Here is a 20,071-nt window from a genome sequence, read left to right as displayed (position 1 = left end):
GTACAAATGAGCGTTCTGATTGGTCAGCCCCAAAGCAGAAAATGATGCCATCAAAAATAGAGCTGTGCAGGAAGCTACTGTACATTCAGTCAGATCAATAAAAAAACTGCTCTGAAATATAAAAATATATCTCTACAAACAGGACAGATTAACAATATTTATTTCTCCTTTTCATTAATACTGAACTCTTTAACAGAAAACACATCAGTCATAAATCTTATCATCTTAAATTTTAAATGCTTCCTGACTAACAGACAGAAACAAATTAAAACAGATTTATTAATAAACTTTAAACACAAAAATAAATTCAGTCCCTTTTGTTGTACGACTGACGCTGGAGAGCCAAATAAAAAAAAAGAAATTATCTTAATGGTTCCCTTTAATTAGTCGGAAACATTTAACGTCCGCCACAGTTCGTCTTACTGACCTGATGATGAGACGACGTTTGTTTCTGGAAATGAAAAGTCGTCTTATAATTGAGGACCAACACACGTTAACAACATCACATGTTGTTTGTGACCGTGGAGACGAACCCTGAAGGTTTCTACTCAAACATCTTTAATTAAACTGAGGAGAGTTAGCTAACGAGCTAACGAGCATCAGGAGGTTTGTTCATGAATCAACAACTCTGTAATAGCCCTTTTAGTGCCTGCTGTCAGAGACAGTGAACGCCTCACGAGACCAGAGGTCAAAGGTCAAATCACTGGCTGCAATTACTGATCAGTAATCATTAGCTGATATAAAATGTTCAGGTGACAAAATGCATGAACCAATCAGACACCTGGTAGAAGGAGGAAGGTTGTGTGATTGGATGGGAGAGGTAAAGAGGCGGGGCTAATACTGTTCTGTTAAAGGAGCTTTAACAGTCTGCTCTGATTTAAACATTACTGCTGACTGTCCAAATTACACGTGATGGTGTGTTCAAGGACACGTGGACATCTGAGAACTCGGAGTGGGCTGCTGAGTGTTGGTAAGATGAAGGTGACATGAAGTGGTCATTTCTCTTTACATTGATTTACATTTAGTTATTAAACTCAAACACAGAAGATCAAACTGATCTCAAACGGTCAGTTATTAAAAGTATGAAGCTCAGAAGTCAGATTGTCTTTAAATGCACCATCAAAGACAGATTTTGTTCTTACGAATTAAGGTCATGTGACAATAACTAAACCATCTCCATGACGAGCGGGGCCATGAGAGATTATGAAAACTAAATACAATCGGCAGGAGTGTAAAATAACTTCTGTTAAAGGGACAGGGTCTGACAGAAGCACCTGATTGGTCCTTTCAGCAGGACAGGTCATTATGACATCATCCTGCAGGAGTGAAGCCTCATTGGACGGCTGTGAGACAAGTCAGCGTTCCCTGAAGGGGTCAGGAGGTCAGGACGGGGCGCCACGTCTTCATCGTCCTCTTGTATCAGTGTTATCGATCAGCTGCTCAGTGGCCCATGATGTGATTAATGTGACCCTGAAGACACATGCAAACATCTGATGAGGATCATTAAACTGGGAACTATGGAAACCAGTCTGAGTTTCTTTGGACTCACTGGAGCTTCTGTTACACTCCACTACCAGGTTTTGACATAACATACTATGACTTTTAGTTTAAACGGAGGACTCATCATTCATCATCAGATGAACACAGTTATCAATATGATCAATAACATTATCAGAAGTCTGACTGATACTTACTGGTTCTCCTCCCAGACAGCGGGGGCAGCAGAGCAGAGGAGGAGCTCTCGGCCGGACCACACCAACATCCATCTAAACACATACACACATTAACATGTTACTATAGCAACAGCTCCTAACGATCACTGTCTGATCAATGATCTATAATCAATAAACAAGCACACACAGCTGTGTTGACAGAGCAGACACTACTGATGGAGGAGTTATTAATAAGCACGTTTACATACTGATGATGATAAAGGTTTACATGAAATATGAGCTGTGACATTAAATATAATAACTGCAGGTGTTCTGATCAGCGATCAATAGAAGCAAGATCAGCTGATATTGATCACAGAGTCTATCTGAAGCCTTGGGGCATGATTGATTTATTGATCTCTTGTTATCGACACAGTTTATGGTCATAAAGCAGCATCATGTGATCAGTGACGAGCTGTGCCCCTGAATGTTTGATCTGAGTGTGTTTAATGAGCTGCTGAAGACACATCTGAACATCTGGACACATCTGTGGTCATTAAAGTCACCTGCTGTTCTTGTTGCTGATTGGACACGCTCAGACTGTGGGACGTTTCCATTGGACACTCTGTCACCTGGAGCTCCACCCCCAAACACACTCTCTTCTGTAACCAAAACAACGTCAACATCATCATCATCATCACCGTCATCATCATCACTCATTAATGATACAGGATGTTTGTGGCTGATGTCCATATTAAGTTAAGTCATTTAAGTGTTTCCATGTTCAAACATTAAATTATTATCCAGTACTTTAAAACACATTTAAAGAATCTACAATAAGAGGTGCAGGTGGAGGTCGGGGTTCATCTGTCTGAGTTTTTCATTTTATTTATTAAAGTTTGTATTTATGATTATTGTGTATTTATTTTTATTAATCTGTTTTTATTTAGCTAGCATATTCTTCAACTGTGTTACTTATTCATTTATTTTTAACTCATCTATTTTCCTATTTATTGAAAGATCCAAAATTTTTGGATTTTTGGAGTTTTTATCCTGCCCCTGGTGTTTCCTTACTCATAATAACGTTTCCTCAGTTACCGTTTTTATGAGTGCTGTTATAATACCCTGCACTGTTTCATTGGAAAAGTTCTCAGAATAAATATATGCTTAATTGCATTTGAATGCATTGCTTTGTCAGTGTTTATTTTTTTTAATTCTGTGTCAACTATGATTTTTACAGCAGACATATATCGGTTGTAAATATCGGCTATCGGTGTCTCAGTTTCATAATAATCAGTATCGGCATCGGCTCTGTAAAAACATATCAGTCGATCCCCAGACTGTAGAGATCAGCTACCCAACACAGGTTACAGGGTTTTTCTGTCTCTGATGGAGGTGGCACCAACTGGATCATGTGTCACACCTGCATGTGCACCGAGCCGTCAACTGACTCAGGAAACACTTTTACAGGCGTACAACGTATTTTAGTTGATATAATAACTGATTGATTGATTGATTAATATAACTACAATTATTAATAAATTGTGTTCTAACTGATAAAAGATCGTCAGTGTGTCTGTGATGTGAATTCCTGGACATTAAATCTTCATCTGCAGGTTTCTGATATAATATTAATATCATATTAAAGTGACCTGGATAGGTCATGTGATCACCAAACCCTTTGAGTACAGTACATTTGGAACCAACAGTGAACCTTCAGACATGGTACCTAGACCCTCGGCCTGTTTGGTGTTTCCACCACAGACAGTCCTCTTAAACGTTCATATGGACAAAAGCCAAAAATGGCGTGCACCAAGTAATATTCCACAGTTTCTATAATCAGGCAATTTTTTTTTTTTTTTTTTTACAAAAAATAAGCTGCTTATTGCTGGTGCAATATGAACGTGACACTCAAGTGAGAGGGGACTTGACCCTAACAAAATAAATAAATAATAAATGTTTCACCTGAATATGTGTGGGTTAAGTAATAAACTTAGCCAGCCTATTTTGGCTTACTTACAACAGCAAATAGATAGACTAGGGATGCACCGAATATTCGGAAACCGAATATATTCGGCCGAATATTGCAAAAAAACACACATTCGGTATTCGGTGGAATAAGTTAAAAGCAAGGCCAAATAACAGCGGTGCGGTTTCGATAATGCAATCAAACAGTGTGCCATAATGGGCGGATTAAAATGTCGGCAGTGTGGCAATCCGTCCGTCACCGCACTCGCATTTGCGACTAAAAATAGTTTTGAGCGAGCAAAATAGGCTTAAATCATTCAGCACGCTGTGCGAGCAGCCTACAGATTTCAACCAGCAGCAGAAACGAAAGGCGAATCCCACCGATTGTGGGTTGAACGGGGGTCACAGACAGACAGTAATGCATTCCTGTCAAATACGGCGGCCATCGTCTTACCGGCGCGGAGAAGTTGGCTCCAATAATATCCTCTTCTTGGCGTGTGGACTGCCCAGAAGTACCTGAACAGCTGAGCCAGCCGAACACAGGTGTGTGACGTGTCAGAGGAGAAACGAGCCGTTCACGTCCCACAAACCTCACCGCACTTTAGGGACTGTTCTTTACTTATGAAGGGACTGTTCTTTACTTGTCAGGGGAGGAGGGTGGCTGGTTGATTTTTATTTTATTTATTTATTTTATTTCGATCCCCCCTATGTTAATCACTTATTGATGCTGTTTTTGAAGTATGAATAAGTCAGTAAGTAATTTATTCCATTGAAATATCATTGATGTATTATAGAAAAGTGATTTATCTTTTTATAAATGACAAAAGGCACATCTGCCTCATTTTCACTGTGGTATCGTGATACTACTCAGAACCATGATATTTTCATTGGTATCGTACAAGTGCAACACTCTCCCTGTATGTCTCCCCGAACAGGTCACACATCGCAGACAGAGCAGTGGGTGGCGTTGGCGCAGCGGGCTCCTCCGTCGGCGCCTCTCTCTCAGTCTCTGCGTCCCTCTCTCGCCTGGCTTGTGCACGAGTCATCTCCGCCCCAATGTTACTGTAGACAATCTGCTTCTCGTCATGACACAGATGCACTAGTTTGTGAAAGCGAGGATCGAGGTAGCTAGCTACATTTAAAAGCAGGACATGATTCGCCATGATATACATTATTAACACTATTAATTAATTATAATGATATTCGAATTATCAAATTTAGGTTAGAATATATTTCAAACTTCAAATTTTTTTTGACAGCCCTAATCACAACTCTTGCATGGGAAGCGGCGTACGCTTCTTTCTGGCCTCGTTCGGTGCGTACGCAGTGTTTATAAATTAGACATCTGAAGTGAACTGAAGCGGACTGCTCTGTGGAAACAGGCCTTATGTTTCAGAACATTAACAAACTATTAGGTAAACTGTTATTTACCCAAAGGTAGATGTCCTGTTTTTGAAGCATTTAAAAATAATTCAAAAAGAGTTGTATTTAAAGTAATCCCCTTTCACACATTTACAAAACACTCAGTCCGTTTCCATGGAAACAGTGAAGTGGAGCTACAGTTCCACCTGGACGAGACATTTAACTGGACTGCTGTCCTTGTCCCAGTATTGACCCAAGTGTGTGCGACTCCTCTACGATAGGTGGAGATATGCCCCCTTTCAGCTTGTTAGTATTGGACCTTTTTCCTGTTGACCTATTACGTCACAGACCAAACAATGGACAAACAAGTTAGCTACGGTTAGCTACAGTATACAGTCAATCAGACCCAAACTGGCCGAGGCGCTCTGAGCATGCTCCACAGTTTCCGCCCCGGGCTTTGACCCACAAGTCCAATAGCATTAAATGTGTAAGAGAAGAAGAAGCCGGTAACAACATGGAGAAATCTACATCCATTGGACGGACCAAATGTACAGAGCTGTAAAGTTGTCCACCATGGTACCAGAGCTGTCCTCCCTCTCTGTCTCCTCCTCCTCCTCCTCTTCATCATCATCACCTGATTATCACTCTCTGACCTGTTGAACATATCTGTCTGAGTTATGAAATTATTCTGTCCCTCTGTCTCATCTCAGCTGTGTCCCACTGCCACATCTTCTTCACTGATTCAGTCAGACGTCTCTAAAGACTCTGACAGAGGAGAAAAACACAGACAACCAAACCTGAAAATTATTATGACGGAGTAAAGTGTCAGACTCAGTGTGCCAACATGACACAACATGAGGTCGTATTTATTTTTAGACGTGCAATTTTGGACGAAGAAAACTCAGTGTGTAGAGACCTTCACTCCAACTTTGAGAAATTCACTTGAGGACCATTTCAGTCAGACTAACATGTTCACATGGATTTTCAAAGTCCGGTTTTAATAAATCCATTTTCTCTATCGTCATGGAAACGGACTGAGTGCAGCCTCATTTTTTATATTAAGTATCTGAATTATTTTACTTCCTGTCTTAAAGGATGCTGTGTTTGTTTTACAGATGCCAGAATGTTTGTGCTGATACAGCGGGAAAAAAGTTGATTAAAAAGAAAACAAAAATCCTAAAATCTTTTTTAATTCCCTAAAAAGTGTTTGAGGGCTCGGTGCACGTGCGCTTATGTGCACATGATTAGGATGGATCAACCTCCGCCTCGTTCTGAGCAGGATTAGCCCTGTTATCATATTTTATTACACTGTATGTTCATCAGATGTCTTACTGATTATTTTTTACTGATTCTCACACACACACACACACACACACACACACACACACACACACACACAGCTGTGATAACACACTCTTTAGTGTACAGGTGTGTCACTTCCCCTGATAACAGCTGATCAATAATGGCTGATAACTTTATTGGACTCACAAACTCTGAGGAAACACTTTGATCTCAGTACTGTCTCAGTAACACAGGGTCAGAGCTCTTCTTCACAGTTCAGTTTAAACAACCCGAAGGTGAAGCAGAGACACCTGGCGACCACCAACACTTTCATCATCATCACCATCATCATCATCATCATCATCACTACTCACCGCTCTGCAGCTCCACGGCTCCACCTCCGTTTCTAAACTTCTCTTCTTCACAGCGTTAACACACTGCATGCTAACGGCTAACAAATCTAGCTAAGCTAACGGCTAACACAGAGGACTTCAGTTCGCTTGGACGGTTAGCCGGTTAGCACGTTAGCATTAGCCGATAATCCGGAGACGAGTTACTTTGTTCAAACATCGACCGGAAGTTGTCAGTTTCCCGCTCACTGTGAATAAACCTACGAGTTTAAACGTTAACCGACGACTGTTTAACTTTCCGTTAACGGTTAACTGCTAACTGTTGTTATTGTTGTTGTTGACCGACCTTCTGCTGACCGGCGACTTCAAGTTTACAGCAACTACACTAATACTTCCGGTATAAGAAGTGCCGGAAATTTCAGATTACAAGCACCATCGTTTCCTGTTTAATTTAATTAATTTAATTTAATTTAATGTCGTCGTGACATCATATTTATTTTATTTTAACAGATTCATGACTGTGAACAATAATATGACTGATGAAACATGTTTAATCTAATATAATAATTTAGTTTGATTTAATTTAATTTTAACAGTTTATTATACGGTTATTGATGTAGTCCTGAAGTAGTATTTTCATTGAAAAATAGTAAAATAAATTAATAAATTAATACATGTAGTAATGCTGTAATTTACGTGCCCTTTCTTTTCTCATTATAAGACTGTTATAGATTCTATACCATGTAAGTTATATATTTTGATTTTACTGTCCATATCATCCATCAGTATTAATGCTGCATGCTGTACATGCAGTACTACATAACATGTACACGTGCGAATACTGTTCAGTATCATTCAGTCCATGTATATCATCCAGCATTTCTTATTTTGCACTTTAAACTGTACACTTTAAACTTTTTATTTATTTTCTACTTCTTATTTTTATTGTCAGTAATTTAGTGCTTTTTATGTATATTTCTATAATATCTATATGACACCTACTGTTTCACATACCTGTGAACATGTGTACTACTACTAATAATAACAACAATAATAACAACAATAATAATGATAATAATAATAATAATAACAACAACATAGTATAGTAGAAGTAAAAGCAGTTAAAATAAACCAAAATACCAAAATAAACAAAATAGACATCTTCTAAAATCCCTTTATAATAATAATAAAAAAAACTGTTAAAAACGAAACTGAATAAAAACTAATAAAAAGGCATCTGCTTTTATTTTGAAACCCCTTACCGAATCGGAACTAATATTTATGACCACTTGACGCCTCACGGTGGGCACATTACATGCTTGCCTCCATTTCAAACGGTGAGACGTCAGAGTCGGGCGAGCCAATCAGAGCGAGCACATACTCTCGCGAGATTTTGGAATCTCAGCTCCAATTTAGAGCTTGGGCTTGTCGAATAGAGAATGTCAGAGTATTATTATCATTATTATTATTATTATTATTATTACTATTATCATAGACTGTATATTATTATTAATATCTTCTTCACTGACTGTATTAAAAGTAGAGATTGTTGATGGTGTGTGTGTGTCCAGCAGGTGGCAGTAGAGTGTTGATGATGATAAAACATGAATGTGACTCACTTGGTGACATCAAGCTCGTTGGTTTGATTCCAAACAACCTTCAGCATTTACAGGTAGGATTACAACAGAGGAGAAAATATAAAGTACAAATAACTGAGTGAGTGTTTTCCATGAGCAGCACACTCATCTGTAAATACACAACTGACAGAGACAGAGAGACAGAGACAGAGACAGAGAGACAGAGACAGACAGATGGAGTGATGCTCAGTGTCTCTTGAGACTTTGTTAAACGAGTGGAAACTGTTTTGATCAAACGGAGCGAAAGAACAAGAAAGAAACAAACAGACTGAAGGTCAGAGAGATGAATTTTGTCCCTCTGGGCCTCCATCCCTCCATCATCATCCCTCCATACCTTCATCCCTCCATCATCATCCCTCCATCGCTGACTTGTTTAATATTATCTTCATGTAAAAGGATTCTGAGCGGAAAATCTTCGTCCCTGAGGCCCAAAAACACCAAAACTCCTTCATCTCCTCCTCCTCCTCCTCCTCCTCCTCTTGGTGCTGTCGGCGTGGAAACGACAGCAAACTGAGGCAGAAATAAAAATAAAAAGATGAAAGAAGAGAAGTGAAGCGTGACTGTCAGATTAAAGAGACATTTTAAAGACTTTTATTTTGCTGAGCAGAGACGTTGTGTTCGCTTTGTTCTGCTTCCTGTCCCATCAATTCTTTATGAACCGCAACTGAAACATGTTTTAAATTTCTGCCTTCAAAACTGAGGCACTCTTCATCATCACCATCATCATCATCATCATCATCATCATCATAAATTGTGTTTTTTTTTTTTCTTTTTTACGTCTGTGTCAAAAAGACGTAAAAAAAAAACAACAACATTTGAATAAATATGAACTGATTTTAAATATTTGACAAAACTTTAAATTGTTGAGTTGGATTGTTCTCTCTCTCTCACACACACACACACACACACACACACACACTCCTCTCTCAGGTTCACTCCCTCCATTAATTGGTTCCTCAGCAGCTGCTCAGATGAAATATTAACTTTAACAGCCTTTACACTTTTATTGATTTCTGTCTGACTGACAGCTGACAGCCTGTGTGTGTGTGTGTGTGTGTGTGTGTGTGTGAGACCTGCTTTGAACTCAGCACAATTGTTGATTATTCTCCTTCTTAATAACAGTAATCAGATGTGGAGGTCATCAGTGTGATGTCCCTGAACGCATCATTTCACCCTCAGGGAAGTGACATCACTTCTTCTTTGGCCAATCAGAGGCCGTCTGGTCTGTCTTTGTGATATGACAGGTGTGTATTCACCTGCTCTGATGTGTTGTAACTTTAATGGATGCAGATCAGCTGGTAGATTCAAAACATGAGTTTGTACGTGTGTAATGTGTCTATTTATTGTGTGTCTGTGCATATGAGTGTGTGTTACAGTGTGGGTGAGTGTGTGTTAAAGTGAGTGTGTGTTACAGTGTGTGTAGGTTTTATGTCACTTTGACTGACAGGTCTGACAGCTCTATGATTGATTACCTTCCAACCAACCAGAGCCTGACGCGTAGACCCACCACAGAGTGTGTGTGTGTTTATGTGTGTGTGTGTGTGTGTGTGTGTTTAAGTGTGTGTGTGTGTTTAAGTGTGTGTCAGCAGACTCTGTGAGCTGTGAAGTCTCTATTACAGAGTGAGGTCATCAGCCCGGGGGCGGGGTCAGAGGTCAGACAGCCCGCCCACACACACTGTGCAGCAGGAAAAACATAACTGAAGTCAGTTTCGTAAAAAGACTGCTGCCATTTATCGTCCATTCATCGGGTGTAAAATGATTGTTAATTGGCCATAAATCATCTGGTAATCGGCAGGTTATCAGCTGTCGATCAGCTGTAAATTGCTGTTAATCGTCTGTTGATCAGCTAGTTTATGGAGACGGAGTCTGTCATTTCCAGGCTGGATTCAGAAACACATGAGGGAAACATGAACTGCAGCTAAAACTCTTTCAGAGGAAACAAAAAGCAAAGAGATTAATAATAATAACTAATAATCACTTTTTAAACTGTGGAGGGAAACGTCTCACACACACACACACACACACACACAGAAATCAATGAGAACAAGTTCAGCTCAAAGTCAACGACAGAAAAACAAGAAACAAGTTAAACAAAAGAACCAATCAGAGCCTCTGACACCAGGTGATTCCTGTTAGAAGACTCAGATTGAGTCTGAGGAGGAGGAAGAGGAGGAGGAGGAAGAAGAGGAGGAGGAGGAAGAAGAGGAGGAGGAGATGAAGGCTTTCATTGATTTTCTGTCAGTTTGCAGAGAATAAAAAAACACTGTTTGGCCGAAATGTTCAAATAAAGCCTCAGAGGAGTGAGTGTGTGTGTGTGTGTGTGTGTGTGTGTGTGTGTGTGTGTGTGTCCTTCCGATCACAAAGGAAACAACAGAAGTGTGTGTGTGTGTGTGTGTGTGTGTGTGTGTGTTTAAAGTGACTCTTAAAGTTAATTAAACTCACTTGAAGTTAATTGAAGTTAATTGATTGCTTCATTAAAGGCCTCCCCCCCCAACACACACACAGTGCATACAGTCAGAACTGAAGTGTGTGTTGTTCAGTGTGAACACAGTCGGCTGAGGGCTGGACAAAATAACTGGAACACCATCAGAACATCATGATGTCTGAAACCGACTCTGTTCGTTTAAACAAACTCAGAACGAACAAATGTCGAGATCAGACAGAAAAAAAAAAAGATATATTCAAGTAAAAAAAACTGAAGGTGAATTATTCTGGTAAAAATGTAGATGTGAGGTCTGAGGACCTGAGACTGTAGAAATAAAACTAATGTTTGAACTCCTGCCTCCTTGTCCTCTTTCAGAATGTGTTGGCATTACATTTGTTAAATTTAGATTCAGCCTGTTAAACTGATTAAAATATTTAATCCTGATAAATCATATAATCGTTCATCGTGACCTCAGATCTATCACAAATAAATCGCATGATTTTATCTGTTCTAAATGAACCTTAGACAGATACGTGGCTGTAACCTGACTGCAACATGACTGTAACATGACTGTAACCTTTCTGCAACATGACTGTAACAGGACTGTAACATGACTGTAGCATGGTTGTAACATGACTGTAACATGACTGTAACGTGGCTGTAACCTGACTGCAACATGACTGTAACATGACTGTAGCTTGACTGTAACATGACTGTAACATGACTGTAACATGACTGTAACCTGACTGTAGCTTGACTGTAACATGACTGCAACCTGACTGAAACCTGACTGTAGCTTGACTGTAGCTTGACTGTAACCTGACTGTAGCATGACTGTAACCTGACTGTAGCCTGACTGTAACATGACTGTAGCTTGACTGTAACCTGACTGTAGCATGACTGTAACCTGACTGTAACATGACTGTAGCCTGACTGTAACCTGACTGTAGCCTGACTGTAACATGACTGTAACATGACTGTAACCTGACTGTAACATGACTGTAACATGACTGTAACCTGACTGTAGCTTGACTGTAACATGACTGTAACCTGACTGTAGCTTGACTGTAGCTTGACTGTAGCCTGACTGTAACATGACTGTAGCTTGACTGTAGCTTGACTGTAACCTGACTGTAGCTTGACTGTAACCTGACTGTAGCCTGACTGTAACCTGACTGTAGCTTGACTGTAACCTGACTGTAGCCTGACTGTAACATGACTGTAGCCTGACTGTAACCTGACTGTAGCCTGACTGTAACATGACTGTAGCCTGACTGTAGCCTGACTGTAGCCTGACTGTAACATGACTGTAACATGACTGTAACCTGACTGTAGCATGACTGTAACCTGACTGTAACATGACTGTAGCCTGACTGTAACCTGACTGTAGCCTGACTGTAACATGACTGTAACATGACTGTAACCTGACTGTAACATGACTGTAACATGACTGTAACATGACTGTAACCTGACTGTAGCTTGACTGTAACATGACTGTAACCTGACTGTAGCTTGACTGTAGCTTGACTGTAGCCTGACTGTAACATGACTGTAGCTTGACTGTAGCTTGACTGTAACCTGACTGTAGCTTGACTGTAACCTGACTGTAGCTTGACTGTAACCTGACTGTAGCCTGACTGTAACCTGACTGTAGCCTGACTGTAACATGACTGTAGCCTGACTGTAGCCTGACTGTAACCTGACTGTAGCCTGACTGTAACATGACTGTAGCCTGACTGTAGCCTGACTGTAGCCTGACTGTAACATGACTGTAACATGACTGTAACCTGACTGTAACATGACTGTAACATGACTGTAACCTGACTGTAGCTTGACTGTAACCTGACTGTAGCTTGACTGTAGCCTGACTGTAGCCTGACTGTAACCTGACTGTAGCCTGACTGTAACATGACTACATGACTGTAGCTTGACTGTAGCATGACTGTAACCTGACTGTAGCTTGACTGTAGCTTGACTGTAACCTGACTGTAACATGACTGTAGCCTGACTGTAACCTGACTGTAGCCTGACTGTAACCTGACTGTAGCCTGACTGTAACATGACTGTAACATGACTGTAGCCTGACTGTAGCCTGACTGTAGCCTGACTGTAACATGACTGTAACATGACTGTAGCCTGACTGTAACATGACTGTAGCCTGACTGTAACCTGACTGTAGCCTGACTGTAACCTGACTGTAGCCTGACTGTAACATGACTGTAACATGACTGTAGCCTGACTGTAACATGACTGTAGCCTGACTGTAGCTTGACTGTAGCATGACTGTAACCTGACTGTAGCCTGACTGTGACGTTAAAAGAGATTTCTGTGAATTTATGTTTTATAATTGCTTTGAGACAGTTGACAGCAGAGACTTTTCTCCTGACGTCGACCTCTGAATCTCACCGGCCATAAAATAAACCATGAAAAATAAACCTGCATTAAACGAGGCGACGAGACAGTGAAGTCGTCGTTGTTGTATTTCAGAATTTAAATGTTTTTTGTTAAATAATTCTGTTAGACAAACAACTATTTGGATGAAAACTAAACAAAGAGCAGCAAAAAATAAAATTAAAATCTATTCATAAAACAGAATCTGAAAAGATTTAAAGACTTTTATTTATTGAATAAACTGTATTAATACTGGGGCGGCACGGTGGTGTGGTGGTTAGCACTCTTGCCTCACAGCAAGAGGGTTGCCGGTTCGATCCCGGGCGTGGGAGCCCTTCTGTGCGGAGTTTGCATGTTCTCCCCGTGTCAGCGTGGGTTCTCTCCGGGCACTCCGGCTTCCTCCCACAGTCCAAAGACATGCAGATTGGGGACTAGGTTAATTGATAACTCTAAATTGTCCATAGGTGTGAATGTGAGCGTGAATGGTTGTTTGTCTCTATGTGTCAGCCCTGTGATAGTCTGGCGACCTGTCCAGGGTGTACCCTGCCTCTCACCTGATGTCAGCTGGGATAGGCTCCAGCCCCCCCGCGACCCTCAAGAGGATGAAGCGGTTAGAAGATGAATGAATGAATGTATTAATACTGTATTAATGTGGACTGACAGACGACTGAACAGCAGCACTGACAGACTGTGGATGTTGTAGATTATTTATTCGTTTATTACACACAGCTATTAACTTAATTATATGTTGTGCTACTGTTTCATTCTCAGGTCTGTATTTTTAATTACTTTTACGGGCTTTAAGGGCAGAAAGTGTTGCATTACATTGACTGTTAACTGTACATTTTTAATGTCTATGACAATAAAGTAATTAGTAATTTTTTTTTCTCTTTTTTTAACGTCTCCGTAAATTGCTGTTACTCAGGCTGCTAATTAAATTACAGTTATACAAAATAAAATCCTGATTGGAGACAAAGTATTTCTGTCATTATTTATCCTATGTTAACATCAAACTGACTTCAGCTCCATACTGTTATTTAATTTTGTTATTTTCTGGCTTTTTTTTTTATATATGTATCATTTTGTTTGAAATGTGTAAAATAAATGACAAATGTCCAGATGATTCATTTAAACTCCTCAGAGCTGGTTGTCTGTGTGCTGCAGTTCTCCTGTTGTCCTGTTGGTGGAGCTGTGGTTTCACAGATGGACACAGTGTTACTGCAGTAACACTACAGGGACACAGTAGGTCTGAAGGTTCGACACCTGATTGTCTGAAATTTAACTTTTAAACAAACTTAACAAAATGTATTTTGTCGTTAATGTGAAACGGAGTCCTGTGACGTTAATCAGCTCATTAACGACCTCTGAACTGCTCCAAGGTCAGAGATTTCTGTTTCCCCTGAGCTCGTCTTCTCAGGCAAAGCCTCCTCCTCATTGCAATATTTCAGATCTCAGCAATATTTTAATATTTTGTATTTGTAATGTGAAGCTCATCATTTCTTAACTGATCTCAAGAGTCGACAGCAGCAGTTTGGTCTCCTTCATGTGACACAGCTGATCCGTGCGGATCACACTCAGAGACGATGTTTGTTAAGAGTCAAGAGACACGTTTATGAACCTCACAAAGGTCAGAGGTCAGACATCGGGTGGATGGAGTATTCAAATACTAGAGTGCTAACACCACACTGTATTAATACTCAGTTACAAGTTAAAGTCCTGAATTTAAAATGTTACTGCAGAAAAACAAAAATATCCTGTCAGGTTCTGGGCTGCAACCAACAATTATTTTCATTAAATTAAATGAAATTAAATATGTTGATTAAAATGTGTTGATTATTTTCTTGATTAATTTACTGTTTGATTCGTGTAGCTCAGATAAAAATAAGAAATGTTGTCACAATAAAAACACATCAGAGAGAGGTGAAAAAAAAATCAGAGCTGATCAGTTGTTACTGATCACCTTCATCATGTCTGATCATTTAATGTCTAATCAATTACCACCAGACAGAAAAGAGTTAAACTGTGTCAACAGACAGAAGAGGAAGAGGAGGTATGAGGAGGTTTTGTCACTTTGACTTTAGAGGGAAATCTAAAAGTGATGCGGTGACACGCAGAGCCGTCGGTCGAGTCCCACAGGAAACAGTTCTTTCTCTCGGGGTCATGTGATGTCGTTCTCGGACGTCCCACTAAGGGACTCTGTATGTAAATCTGTTGCCACGGTGACACGCTCAGTCACACGCTGACATCATGTGTGTGTATGATGAACGCCTGAAGACACCAAGACTGGAAAATAAGAGAAAAAGTGTTAAAAAAATACAACAATAAGACACAGAAGTAAAAAACAACATGACAAAAACATACACAAAGATATGAAGTGTTAAAGAGCCATAAGAGTTACAAATAGGTAGAAAATGTTACTGACAGGTACAATAAATAATAATAATAAAAATAAACTCACAAAAGCTTCAAGAAAAACACAGAAAACATGAAGAAATAAAAAACTATATATAAAAATATGAAGAAAATATCACACTGTTGAAGACAGACAGATCATCATTAAAAAGTTTCAATAAAATAACAAAAAAATGTGAAAATATGAACAAAGTACAAAATAAACATCAAGCAGATGATTCAGGAGTTGTTATGTTTTATATTTACTGTATTTTATATTTGTCACATTTAATGTTTTCTGTATTTGTTCTCTGCTATGTTGTATTTGTTTGTTTGTTTGTTGACTGGGTTATTTGTTTTTTCAGAGTTGTTGGTTTCTGGCTGTTCCTTCTGCAGCAGCTTCACCTTGAAAAGACATCAGAGAGGTCCTGGAATAATCTGCAGGTCCTGGAGAATCCTGGAAGAGCAGCGAGCTGAGGGACTGAGATCAGTTTGAGTCCAGAGCGTCAGAACAAAGAACAAAGAGCTGGAGGAGGCTGGAACTGATCCAGGGTCTGTTTATCACACAGGACAAAGTGGAGCCCAGGGACGCCGCCGCCGCCGCCGCCACTGCTGCTGCTGAAAATACACTCTAATACACACACACAGTATACACACTCAACTACATGCATAACACATACACACACACATACAGTAATATGCACACATTATAAACACACGCATAATACACACACATGGAAACACACACAAAAGATGTGACTGTATTTTTCTCTTTTAAACTGCGTCTGTGAACAAAATTATCATCAGATTCATCAGATCAGCCCAGGACACTTTGACCTGTGAGGACACTTTGACCTGTGAGGACATTTTGTAAATTTTGGACATTTTTGTTTCTTTAACTTCTAATTGTCAGTGTGAGTTCAGACCTGATGTGTCAGTGAGGTTTCAGGTTGGATATAAACTGATAACTCAGAGTGTCCTCACAAGTCAACAGGTCCACATATGTCTGTGTGTCTTCAGATGGAGGTGTGGAGACAACAGGTCAGATTATTAATCTGCTGCTGCAGGAACGTCCTCGACACAGAGACACTCTGTCTGTATCTGTCAGTGTTAAACAGAGACAGGCTGACAATGAGACATTTGGAAGAGGATGAGGAGGATAAAGAGGAAGATGAAGAGGAGGATGAAGAGGAGTTTTTCTCATATTTGTGTTGAATGTGCAGTTTGTTTTGTAGGAGAAGAAATTAAACAGAAACGAAGAAAATAATAAAAACACAGTTAATCTGCTGCCGTGTGTGTGTGTGTGTGTGTGTGTGTGTGTGTGTGTGTGTGTGAGTGTCTCCTGGGTAACATGTTGCTAATTAAACACTGATGAGTTTCTATAATTTTCTGACAGCTGCAGAAACATCAGACACAATAAGAGGATGAATCAGTGATTTATTTCTCCTCACTGAGTTTAAACTTTACTGGACGGACCGACTAGACCCTGAACCAGGGGCTCAACATATCAGGGGCCCAACGTGTCAGGGGCCCCCTGATCTTCATGTAGAGCAGCAACATTAATTAATTAGTCGTCAGCTATTAAATGAATCACAATCTAATCTAATAACTCAGTCGGGTTTTTTTTTATAAGAAGAAAATGTCAAAAAATTCTCTTTTTTTGGAACATTTTCCTTTTTTTCCCCTCTGTGACTGAAAATGAAAATCTCTGAGTTACTAAGACATGATGACATCATTCAGGGTTTGGAAAATACCGATCAATGTTTTTCACAATTTTCTGACATTTTAGTCACCAAACATCTGATTTGTTAATCCAGAAAATAATCCACAGCTTAATCCACAGTGAATATGATCAGTACTTGCAGCAATACAAGTGTCTGTCAGATTAAGATGGACCAATCAGGAGGAGGAGACTCCACACGATCATTGAGAGACACAGGAACTACAAAGAGACACAAAAAAAAACCACAAGGAAACAAAACATCCAAAGAGAGACACAAAAAGATGAAAATAACATGGTCCCCCGGGAGAGAATTTTGCATATATTTGATTTAAAGGAATCAATCTGGTGAATTCTGAGAGCCAAGTTATGATGGCAGAATATGCCTAGATTTCAACATCTTTGTGCTTTTTTTATGTGAAAAATATTCTATTTGTACTGATAAACACACTAGTGGTATGTTATGGTGAAGGGTTACACTTAAAATACAGCTAAGGATTAGTGGTTAAACATTTCAGTAATCAAAAAAAAAAAAAAGACTAACATACTGATCTGCCTCTGGAAGGCCAGTGTTTCCTCTATATGCAGCACACTGCCACTGCTGATTTATTTATTCATTTTCATCTTAGCTCTTTAGAAACTACTGTTATATTATTTGGCACTACGGACGCTTCATATCCAGGCCTATAGAACAGGTCTATACCTTGTCCTTTTATTAAACAAACTAAATAGCTTCATATCATTCATCTTATTTACATGACGGCATGTCATTTCTGTCTCGATATGGTCGCACGTTTACAAATCTCCTATGCATTTTCCTGACCGAACCTGACCAGAAATAACGTTTCCTTTACATCAAAACTTTTTAAGAGTTTTCATCCTCTGCAGGTGAGAGTTACAGGAAGTACAGCAGCCTGAATAAACCACACCTTTCCTTTTCCTGGGGCCACACCTTTGACTCCGCCCACTCCACTGAGCTCCAGCTGACTGACTCGTCTGGTGTCATGACATCAAAACAGCAGTTTCTCAGTTAAAATAAAAAAACAACTCATGAGTGGTGCAGGTGGACAAACCATTAAAGGGAAATTTCGGTTTATTTCAACCTGTCTCCTATTGTCTTAAATTTGTTTCAAGTGACTAGTGACATAGAAATAATAGTTAGCATGTTAGCCGTTAGCCTAGATACAGCCAGGGCGCATAGTAGCGTCAGACCTGTTAAAACGTAAGTGAACGGGCAACCTTCAAGTGCAAAGTTAGTCCACTAAACAAGCTTTATTTTCCACAAAGACTGCCTCATATCGTTAGGATAAATGTCAGAGAACATATAGAAAATGACATGTAAATGTGTTGTCTTACCTTACCGGTGTGCTGCCATGTTTGTTTATCATCTAGCTCTGCTTTCCAAAGCGCGGCGGAAATCTCGCGAGAACAAGCAGCAACAGCTGGAAGGCAGAACAGGACAGTAGCCTGAAAAGTTCATTCATTTATTTTATGAAAGATTTATAGAATAATGGCTGACTTTTTGCCAGACTTCGACTTTGTGGAGGAGGAATTTGATTTTGCAGAGTTTGATGGCCGCCCTTATTTATTTGAGCCAGAATACACTGACGAAGAGCTTCGTGAAATTGAAGAATGGAGGAGGAGAGAGAGAGAGGCGCAACAGGTAGAGGACGAGAGAGGAGGAATGGCTGCTGCAAGGCTGCGTAGCTCTGGAGATTGGTGGTGTACCTGTGAATGCTGTGCCCCAGTGCCCACAGAAGAGGAATGCCTCTGTTGCAAGGAATGGGACCGGTTGCAGCCTTATTTTCAAGGTCTGGATGTGACCGAGGACAAGACACCTCCACCTGGAGTAGTATCCAGCTGGGCTTTATCTAGAGCTCGCCAGATATATTTCGGCCGTGCTTTGAAAAGCAGAGCTAAATGGTAAACAAACATGTCAGCACACCGGTAAGGTAAGACAACACGTTTACATGTCATTTTCTATATGTTCTCTGACATTTATCCTAACGATATGAGGCGGTCTTTGTGGAGAAAAAGCTTGTTTAGTGGACTAACTTTGCACTTGAAGGTTGCCCGTTCACTTACGTTTTAACAGGTCTGACGCTACTATGCGCCCCGGCTGTATCTAGGCTAACGGCTAACATGCTAACTATTATTTTTTTATGTCACTAGTCACTTGAAACAAATTTAGGACGATAGGAGACAGGCTGAAATAAACCAAAATTTCCCTTTAACCAATCAGGAGATAGTTGTGTCACATAGATGTTTGTGCTGATTCACATCAGCTTCATGTCAAAGTTGTTAACAGGAAACCATCTCATGTTCCTGCCTCATTACATCATCACTTCATCACTTCATTACTTCATGACCTCATTACCTCTGGGGTGCTGATTCAAAAGACATCACAGGAACTGTAATGTGTGATTATTCTGCAGACTGAGAACTTTTACTTTGTACTTAAAGTGTTTTTGATGACAGTATGTATATTGATGAAGACTGTGAACACAGTACTGTAACTTGTAACAGAGTATTTCTGCACCATGGTGCCGTACAATGTTTAGAGCCTCCTGCGATGCGTTCAGGTATAAGATGATGTAAACAGCGGAATATCTGTGGAGGTCAGAGGTCGTTTGTTAATGAGCACATGTTTTATTGAGCTGTGAGTTTGGCTTCACTTCATCATCAGGTAAATGAATTCCATCGACCGCGGCACGTATCAGTACTGTAAAACAGCTGGCTGTGAGGTCACAGGTCGACTCTTAATGAACAACTCTACGCTCATAAATTAAGTCAAAGTTTCCGCCCGCCTGATGAAGCCCACGCCGAGTCTTTATCAGTGGAATCAAACCGCAGCATTTGACACGACTGAACTCTGCGGTTGAATAATGAATTCA

The 20,071-nt window shown here is 39.9% G+C and overlaps 1 protein-coding gene across 1 annotated transcript; it reads right to left on the bottom strand.

Annotated features, from left to right (window-relative positions):
* Nucleotides 1–2: 2 nt before the first annotated feature.
* si:ch211-221j21.3 (uncharacterized) lies at nt 3–6,996 on the bottom strand. Its single transcript, XM_049562685.1, has 4 exons — nt 6,638–6,996; nt 2,219–2,314; nt 1,695–1,766; nt 3–1,470 (listed from the first exon to the last, which is right to left on the bottom strand). Exons 1-4 carry the CDS (start codon nt 6,704–6,706, stop codon nt 1,441–1,443), a joined length of 267 nt encoding a protein of 88 aa, XP_049418642.1. The 5' UTR covers nt 6,707–6,996; the 3' UTR covers nt 3–1,440.
* Nucleotides 6,997–20,071: the final 13,075 nt, after the last annotated feature.

The sequence above is a fragment of the Epinephelus fuscoguttatus genome, linkage group LG20, assembly GCF_011397635.1.
Source record: "Epinephelus fuscoguttatus linkage group LG20, E.fuscoguttatus.final_Chr_v1".
NCBI classification, from domain to species: domain Eukaryota; kingdom Metazoa; phylum Chordata; class Actinopteri; order Perciformes; family Serranidae; genus Epinephelus; species Epinephelus fuscoguttatus.
This window is presented reverse-complemented; position numbering and strand designations above follow the sequence as displayed.